Below are 9,768 nucleotides of genomic sequence, written 5' to 3'. Positions count from 1 at the left end.
TTCAGCCAGTTAACAAATAGTAAGTCAACTTGCAAAATAACTTGATTAAACTGAAGATTATTCCTGGTTACCCATATAAACCAAAGTGCATGTGCTCTCAGGGGTGACTAGGTGTCCTGTTTTGTCCTTGAAGAGTCTCCAAGCAAGATGGCCTTCCAATTCACTGGCTCCCGTGTCTCTAGTTGGACTATTTTCCATCCCTTTCTGGCCACTGGACAAAAGCCACAAAGAGATGGAAGATATCTTCATTTTAGTAGAGGGACAATTCATACATTTACCATTACCCTTCCCAATCCTGAGTCCTCTGATATTGGTCCACACAGTTTTATGCAATATGAGCCACATCAGGGCAGATAGTTTGTCTAGAATTGAAGGAGACCAGATGGCACAAAACCTGAATTTCCATTTCTCTTTGGAGTCATGAAGTTTCCACCTATCATTAAGAACCTTACAGAGATCACTGATGTCCCTGCTTGGTGTGGGTATGGGGAAGAAAGAGGAACTTTCCACCCAGCTGAACTCCCTACTGTACACAAGGAAAGATCCCCCCTTCCACTGTTGGCTGCCACTCCAAAGTTGTAATCTAGACAAGTGACTGGCTTTTGTTCTTTAGTCTAAACTCTCTCCTAAGCTCTACCCAAGTTTTCCACCTTAGTTCAGATCTGTTCCACAACTGCCTCTAGCTTTGCAAACCCTTTTTAAATAGAAGAGCTACCTTGGTTATCTCTTCATAAGAAAGAACAGCTTCTTTAAAAATACCAAAAATCCAAATTGAGTCCAAGGTCATAAGAACACCTTAACTTGAAAAGACAAATTGGCTTTTAATCCCTTCAAAAGCTGTCCAAAGAGAGACCCAAAGCTGTCTACCTTTAGTTTTGCAGGGTTTTGGGTTACAAATAGCTGATAGCATGGGGTAGTTTTTGAGGGGTCTTAGGGAGCTGACATTCCTAAGGAGAAGTTGAGCCCAATCTTCCATAGGGTTTAGGATTGCCTTTAAATTCCAAGTTGAGGAGAGTTTTAAAGCAGCTTGTTCTATGTCAATAACTCCTAATCCACCCTCCTGCTTGGGTTTGATACAAAAGTCCCACCTAACCTTGGGTATCTTGCCTTCTCATAGAAAAGATCTTCAAATTTTTATGAATTTGTTAATTCCAGCTTTGGAGGAGGACCAAGCTGTGAGGTAGAAGATAACAATAGGATAAATGCAATGATAAGAACAGTTCTTCTTCTTGCTAGACTAGCCTGAAATCCTCTCCATTTCTCCATCTTGTTTTGGAATCTGTTCATGAACCAATCCCACCTTTGCTTGAGGGAAATATCAAACCCCATGGGGATATCCAGTAGCCTGAAGACTGAGCCATGCTTGACCCTTTGGCATCCCATCCCTTCTAACACTTCCTGTTCATCACCTTTGACAGTTGCATATCTAGTTTTAGAGTGATTGATTTTGGACCCAGAGGCTTTGTAAACAATATCTAAAGACTCCATAGCCACCTTGATATATTGTGACTCATTCTTGAGGGTTAAGTTTGTATCATCAGCAAACTGCTGACAAATAAGGTGCTTGCCTAAGGGTAGTTCAATACCTTTCAACTTGTTTTCTTAGCTTTGTTGATGGAGAAGCCATCCTAGGGAGTCTGTTGCAATTGCAAAGAGTAAAGGGGCAATAGGGCACCCCTGCCTTATAGATCTTTTAAGCTCAAATGGTTGGCTCATGATCCCATTAACACAAATCTTTGCTGTAGCATTTGTGAGGAGGAGTTTGATAAAAGAAATGTAAAGGGGGCCAAAACCCATATCAGCCAGATGAGCTCCCATTCAAGTCTATCATAAGCCTTGTCAAAGTCAACCTTCAAGAAGCATATGTCATGTTTTGTTTCTCTGGCATATTCACATCCCTCCCAAATGTTAATGATAGCTTCAAGTAAATGTCTGCCCTTTATGAAGCCTTTCTACTCTGATAGGGTCCACTTGGCCATTCTGTTTTTAATCCTTAGAGACAGAGCTTTAGCAAAGATTTTATAGCTACAGTTAAGCATAGTAATAGGTCTCCAGTTCCTTAGCTTAGTCTTATCTCCTTCCTTATGAATAAGTTTTATAACACCACCATTGATATGTGTAGGCAGGAACCCACTGTTAGACATCAATGCTCCACTCTCATGGAGGGTAGGGATGTGGGTGCTAAAATACATCAAAGGCACACTTGATTATGGCATCACCTATACCAAGGGCAACATCTTGACCAGATTCTGTGACTCGGATTGTGGGCAGGAGACATGGACAACAGCAGATCATTGACAGGTTACTGTTTCTCACTTGGATCTGGAGCTGTGTCATGGGTCATCAAGAAGCAACCCACAGTTGCTCTTTACCGAGGCTGAGTACAAAGGCTAAGTACAAATCAGCTTGCTTTGCTTCTTGCAAGGCAGTATGGTTGAGGAGGATTTTAGGGGACATGGGTGCAGTGCAGAACAAGCCTACGCAGTTATTATGTGACAATCAGAGTTGCATGGCGATTGCAAAGAACCGTGTGTTCCATGCTCGCACAAAACACATTGAGATTCAATATCACTTTGTACGTGAGCTCATCATGGATGGAGAGGCCGACTTGGTGTACTGTTTGACTACAGAGAATGCTACGGACATCTTCACGAAGGCTCTTGGAAGAGACCTACTAGAGAGGCATCTTCATCGACTTGGCATTGAGCCAAAAAAGTAAGTTCACTTGCGGGTGGACATTGAGGGGGGGTGTTAGATATCAATGCTCCACTCTTGTGTAACTATGCAGGAACCAGCTAACTCTACTTCTAAGCCCCCCATATGAGAAGAAGGCTTTTGAGTAGCTCGGTTATCTGGTAGGTCCTAGTTTCGACACCAAATGGGGGCCATGTGTGGCCGGATGGTTGGACGGAGTTGGCACACTGCCAACTAGGCTACATGCAAGTGCGGGAAGGCATCCCATGACTGACTGCATTGAGGGTAGGTAGTGCCATCTATTGTATCAGATCTACAATAATCAAATTTTTGATGCTCCATACTATCTGGTTTTCTCTCTTGCATATGAGATCCTGTTATTTGTTGAGCACAGACGTTGTATTGTTTTCTTACACCCACTTTCAACACTTTCCTACCATAAGAGAAGGAGGTATAGGCCAACAATGGAACAGAATCTTTTGTGGAATTCAATTCTCTCCTGGTGTTTTACCATTAGCCATCACCTTGACAGCTTCAAACAGCTCCTCTATAGTCAGAGGTTTCTCCAGGTACTTCTTATCAAAGCTGAGAACAATGCTTTTTCTAGCTTCCTTGCAAAGTTCTCTCACTTTAATCACTTCATTGTCTACTTGAATGGTGGAGGACAGTAGACTCTAAAAATGAAGCTGAATGAGGTCAATGTTTTGCTCATTAGAAAGGGCCAAAGAGTTGTCAGCTTTTCTAAGGAGGGGTATCTCTTCATTAGACCTTTTCCTTCTTATACTTTCAAAGTATTCCTTGGTAGGTCTGTCAGCTTTGCCAGCCCACCAATCTTTGAAGTATACCTTAGAGTCATTTAGAAGAATCTACTCTTGAATCCTAAACTCATTTCTTTTGAGCACCAAGTCGGCATGTGCTTGAGGGTCTCCCTGTCTAGCTAGGGTCTCCAGGGTAGTAATCATGCTCTGAATGCTGTCCAACCTCTTTGCCCTAATTTTAGCTCTACCCTTTCTAGCTTTTTTGAGAAACTTTTGAGTCTGGTCAACTATAGTATACTAGGATTCACTGGTAGGAGACTCAGTGAAAGCCTTGAGCCAAATAGTTTAACATCTTCTTGAACACTCCTTAAGTCAAAATATGGGATCAGCCTTAAACCATGATGTGGTTTTTTGGCCCAAGCCAAAGTCACACTTGAGCAGGATTGGCTTGTGGTCTGAAAGAAAGAAAGAGGAAAAGACTTGAGTCTAGCAAGAGCTGGTTTGGCTGACTAGATCTTGTGAGACATATACCTTGTTGAGTCTGGTCTCTCTTCTGTTGTCCCCCACTTGACTGTTTGACCATGTGAAGGTGTCCTTCATCTCCATGTCCACTAGACTTAGCTCTTCTTTCAAGTCCTCCCAAAAAGTCAGTTCTTTGCCTCTAATGATTGTTCCTTTACCCATCCATCTGTCCTTGGAGCTTTCCACCATGTTAAAGTCACCAACCACAAAACATTTATTTCCTACTAGTAGGAGTGATTCCTAGCTAACCATTCTTTCCTGTGAACTGTTAGAAGCATAAAGTGACACCACTGTGAATGTCTGCCCATGCATCATGCATTTAACCATAATCCATCTATTTTGTGTATCCGCTTCCACATCCAAAATACCCTGAGCATAGTTAGATAGTATACCAATTGCTACCCCCCCTTGCCGTCCTCATGGTTAGTGAAGTACCATTTCCTTCTCTTGTCAATAATAGTCAGTCTTTTCTCATAAAAAGGTCGAGAGACTTTAACTTCTTGCAGATTAAGGAAAGTAGGAGAAAGAGCATTAGCTCTCAGCCAATAAGCTAACTCTCCTCCTCTGCTAGGGTCAGTGAGACCTCTGACATCGAGTGAGAGGATGGCTATTGGTTTACTTGACATTTTTCTTAGTTCCCTTTCTAGTCCTAGGATTGGGGCTGTTTATCTGAGGGGAGACAGTTTTTCCTTGAGAGAGTTCTCTTGCTTTGTACCTGAGTAAAAGCCTTACCTTGGTCCAGCCATATCCTTTTCAGCCTTACCTTGCTTTGTACCTGAGTAAAAGCCTTACCTTGGTCCAGCCATATCCTTTTCAGCCCCCATATCTTGATCACCTCCTAGGTCTTCCTACCACTGATTTTTGAAGAGGCCATCTCATCCTCTGTTTATATCCTCCTCAAAATCTTTTGACCATCCTGCTTTAATCTGAGAGTCAATGTCCAAGTTTTGATTTTTTCTTATCCATTCTTCACTTTCACTATCTGCTAGGGTGTCAAAAGCATTATTCAGAGCTATGGTGTCATCAATCATCCCTTTGCCTTTATCCTGGGGGAGCAAGGGTTTGACAGAGTTTATCTTTTGGAGAAGAGTTTTTTCAGTAGAAACTGACTTGGGGATCCCTTTTTCAACTTGTTTACTACTGGAGGGTGCAGGATCCTTGGGCTTAGCCTTGGTCCTCCTCTGTGGGCAGTTCTTGACTGCACGACTAGAGAGTCCACATAGGAAACAAGAATTTGGAAGATTTTTATATAGAGAAGAAATTGTTCCTTGTACACACTTCCATTCCTATTGACCATAACCAAGGTGTTGGGAAGGTCCTCGGCAATATCCATCTTAATACACACTTTGGGTTAGCTCTAGGATTGATGAAGTTTTCCGTCTCAACTCCAACTACCTCACCCAAATAGCTACACAAGGAAGCTAGTTGGTTGTAGAGAGAGAGGGGCAGATCTGGGAGCTCTACCCACACAGGAGTAATAGTGGATCTAGGGAGATCAAGGTTAAAGTTGTGCTTCCACTTCTCTAAGTAGAGAGGTTGGCATCTGACAGTCCAGAGGGTGCAATTGAGAGCCTTGGAGGCCATGCTTGGAGTCTCAAATAGGAAGAGAAAGAACCCTTTCCTTAGAAATCTAACATTGGTAACACTACTGCCTTGTCTAACCCAATTTGCTCTCACCCAATTCTCAATGAAGGCTAGAGGAGGTCTAGGCCCTGGGAGGAAGCCAATTAATGCATGGGTACTAAGCCATTCAATGGAATCAAAAAGCAAGTCTTCATTGATGAAGGCAGCAATCTACTTACCTCTTGTAGATTCTTGTCCCTCACCACAAGTAGCCTCTTCTTCAGCTGGTTTGGTGCTATCTTCTAGGGTCTGTGAGTCATTCTTTTCCTTCTTGTAGTGAAGGGGCTCCTTGTTTCCTTCTTCTTCTCACCCTTGGGGTCCATCGCTCCCGCTTTGGTGGATTTTGGCTCTTGCATGCACACCTAGATACACACACTTGGAGGGACACATGCACACACATGTACACAAGTACATACATAATCATATTCAACAACACATAAACAAAGAGACATACATGCACTTGCACTTGCCCACACATAAACATACATGCATTCATTCACAATGCACACACAAAGCCCACACACAACTCCTAAGCACATGTACAAACACTATCATCATATACATTGAACACAACAATATTGTCACCATGTTTAAGAACACTTCAATACATGAGGCTATGTGAATTCACATACAATTCTTAAGAACAAGGTTGTCCTCAAAATTGTCTTTCTTCAATTTTAGAAGTTCACTTGAATTAAATGCATATCATTGTCCAAATGAAAATTCTTGAAAAATAAATAAATTAGTACATATATAGCTCCAAAATAAAAAACAAATTAAATTAATTAATGCATGATTGATTAGATTTGATGTCTTAATTTAATTAATTTAGATTACATGGCAATGTCACTGCGACTTCATTAGGATTTGTTTAGAAAATTTATTAAAAAGCATACAAATGTTGAAAATGTAAATATAGTTAGCCGCTTTCACAAGTTTCTTGTGTGTAGAGAGAGATGCAAATTTAATTAAGAGAAGAATTATCTCCAAGTTTATGTTTAGTCTATATTATTAAAACTTGTCCAAACTATTAATGGATGTGTTTTGGATTTAAATTGCCTTATTAGAGATAATACTTTGAAGAGAATATTCAAGAGGATCTTTGAGTCAAAGTTTGTGCCAAATTAATAGTCAATTTAATTGGCAATTGGTAAAACTTTGTACAACCACTCCTTACCTATATTGGTGTAGTCCCACCAATTGAATGGATGAACTTGTCTTTAGTATATGGCACAAAACTTGTGTAGAGCACTCTATCTCTTGGTAATCACTACTTCATTATGTAATCTTTTATAAGCACCTTATGTATGTTGGGTACCCATGCTATCTCTACTCATGCCATAGCCTTTACTCGAAGCACATGCACTTGGTGTAATTGAAGATTAAACTCAACCTGTTTTTATTTTTTGATTTTAACTTTGGATAGATGACAACCAAATATCCATATTGTTAAAAATTTAGGTCATCTTACACACTATATATCTACCTATATAACAAAGCTAGGATTATGCCCGTACTTGTTTGCTCTACTTACTTTAAAAAGAGTAAGTAGTAGAAAAAAGCTTCATTTTAGCATGAGCATTTACATGTCCTAAAAGAGGATCCTAAGAGAATGGTTCCAATCCCAAGATGCTAATTGAGAGGTTCCTTAGAGAATGGTTCCAATTCCATGATGTTAATTGGGAGGTCCCTAAAAGATGAGGTGCAAAACTTCCTAGTAATGCATTTAGGTTCAAGGGGAGGCTGAGGAGGTTTAGGGTTTCTAGAAAATTATCTAAGAGTAATGATTTGGAAAAATAGTGCAAAGTTGATTACACACGTAGAACCATTCCTTAAATGAAGGCCATTCTTTAGAAGATTTTATAGTCTTCGCTTCATGTAAAACTTCTAATTCCGCGTATCTCATGACAATGAGTAACTTCTAGTTGTTGAAATTGAAGCTTTGTAATCATTGTGCACTTATCCGCGTATCTCAATTTCAACAATTTGCTCACTAGCATTTGATGAAATTTTGCAACAGTCAATACATTAACAAGATACTAACATTCACAATAATCTGCTCAGTAGCTTTTGTGGAAATCTTGCAAGAACAATCAATACCATGATAAGATGTCAGCACTTAAGGTATAAATAACGGCAATAGATTGAATACATGTACATACTACTGAAGTGAAGCTTAATCGTCTCTTAAAATCTTCCATCCATAGAAAATAGAGTAGCTAGCCTGTACACTTTACTGCAGTTTTGGGAACCGAAGGCCACAAGGACCTGCTTTACTATACCTCTACTGATTTGGGCCACTATATATGACGCTTAGATCAGTCATGATCCCCGTCTAGGCGAAAAAACGCTGTTATCTGCTTGCAAGATTGAAACTTATGAGCCCAATTAGCCTCAGGAATCAATGTTGAAGAAACTTTTCAACATGCTAGGATTGAAAAATGTACTTCCCAGAGGAAGGATATGGCTCTTTCTTTGCAATTGTGACTATGGAGCCTCTTAGGTGGCCTCAGAAACAGTCCTGCTTTTTAGTATTCTTGTATATTGGACACCATTTGGCCACCAAATACCTTGGAGACAGCATCTCTGTCCCCAACAAAAGCTATTAAACTCAAATGCTGTTTTGGGCTACTGCCTGGCATAGCTCTTCTTCATAAAAGAGCACGCGGTGCGAAGCCACAGCTCTCATTGACATTCGGGGCATGCTGGGGGGTTTCACTCTGCGAAGACGATTTGCGGAACCATGAAAGAGAGGTCCTGCGAGCTGCTGCATATCTGCAATCGATATTCGAGCCTGCAGTGGCTTGGGTGCTGGCCTGGGAGCCTGTGGCGTCGGGGGCGGCCTTGAAGGACCCGCCCCACTAGCTTCATTTCCCCTGCATTGAGGCATGAGCGGTTAAGAATTACAACAAATTGATACCCTGGAGAATCAAAGGGAAAAATAACCAATCAAAGGGACAAATAACCAATCAAAGGGACAAATAACCAAATAGGAAATCACTGCCTACCTTGAAAATGGCCAGTTTAGATCTGCTCTGGGGGTGGACAGCTTCAGCGCTTCTTGCCGCTCTCGATCTGGCGTGGTGAAATCAAAGTGGCACTGTCTGGCGATCATCACCTACATATATTTGCACGCCTTAATCAAATTAGCTAAACCAAGTTGCAATTTTTCCATGGAAAACAGCTAGATCTAGACTATACAACCATAGAAAACAAACCCCGGTCACAGCTCTACTCACCGCTTGTCGAAGCCGCTTGCTGACATGAAACGCAGGCTTCAGCTGATCGTGGTGCAGATAGCACACTATGCGTACCTGTCCAAACAGTAAGAAACATAAACGCCTTGGAAGAGTTCACAAATAATGCCATCGCAAGACTATTGACAAATACGGAGATTAGGAGACAATGCAATCCAAAAGGGGAGCATACATCGAAACATATCAGACTCACCAGCAACTCCAAGGGAAGCGATTCCAGCAGCGACTCGCTGGCAGAGCCAGCGGAGGCGGCTTCACTGCTTACAGGAGTATTCGGAGCGTCAGGCACTACGACGATGGGGGTCAAAGGAGTCTTCGGGGCAAGCAGCTTCTTCCGCTGAGGGCACACAGGCCCAAATACTCGCACGGAGGGGCCGGGGGTCATCGTCACCGCGGGCGTCTGAGATGGGTCGGCATTCTCCCCTCCAGCAGGCAAGCGCGCCTCGTCCTCCTCCTTGCCAGGCTCGACCCGTTTCTTCTTGAAGCATCCAGACGAAGAGCGGGCGCTGCGCTGGGCGTCACGGAGCTGAGCGAGGGCGCCGGGCTTGAGGTAGTGGAGGGGGACTTTGCGGCCCTTGCGTTTGGAGGAGTGGTGGTGGTGGTGGTGACGTTTGGGGTCGTGGGAGGAGAAGATTTTGGAGAGGCTAGAGGAGCGGGAGCGGGAGGAGGATTTGAGGAGGTGGGAATGGAGCTTGAGGGGTTGGGGGGGGGGGAGCTGCTGCTGCTGCTGCTGCTGCTGCTGGTGGTGATGGTGGCTATGGGGAGGGAGATGGGGGGAGAGGAGGAGGTGGATACTGGCGAAGAGGAAGGGGTCGGAGGGATCGGAGGGAGCCATGGGGGGGGAAGGGGGGCATGAGGAGACGGAGATGGAGCTCGAAGGTCTGGCTATGGCGATCGACAAAGAAAACTCAGAA

At 42.8% G+C, this 9,768-nt stretch overlaps 1 protein-coding gene across 1 annotated transcript; it reads right to left on the bottom strand.

Annotated features, from left to right (window-relative positions):
• Window positions 1-7,762: 7,762 nt before the first annotated feature.
• LOC147899545 (uncharacterized) lies at window positions 7,763-9,768 on the bottom strand. Its single transcript, XM_087378538.1, has 4 exons — window positions 9,048-9,768; window positions 8,837-8,911; window positions 8,606-8,715; window positions 7,763-8,473 (listed from the first exon to the last, which is right to left on the bottom strand). The coding sequence occupies exons 1-4, from the start codon at window positions 9,687-9,689 to the stop codon at window positions 8,209-8,211; spliced, it is 1,092 nt and encodes a 363-aa protein (XP_087234664.1). The 5' UTR covers window positions 9,690-9,768; the 3' UTR covers window positions 7,763-8,208.

This window comes from Dipteris shenzhenensis, chromosome 8 (genome assembly GCF_047967505.1).
Source record: "Dipteris shenzhenensis isolate YYH24624 ecotype China chromosome 8, Dip_SZ_1.0, whole genome shotgun sequence".
Classification (NCBI taxonomy): domain Eukaryota; kingdom Viridiplantae; phylum Streptophyta; class Polypodiopsida; order Gleicheniales; family Dipteridaceae; genus Dipteris; species Dipteris shenzhenensis.
Note: the sequence above shows the minus strand (reverse complement) of the source record. Positions and strands in the feature narration are given on the sequence as shown.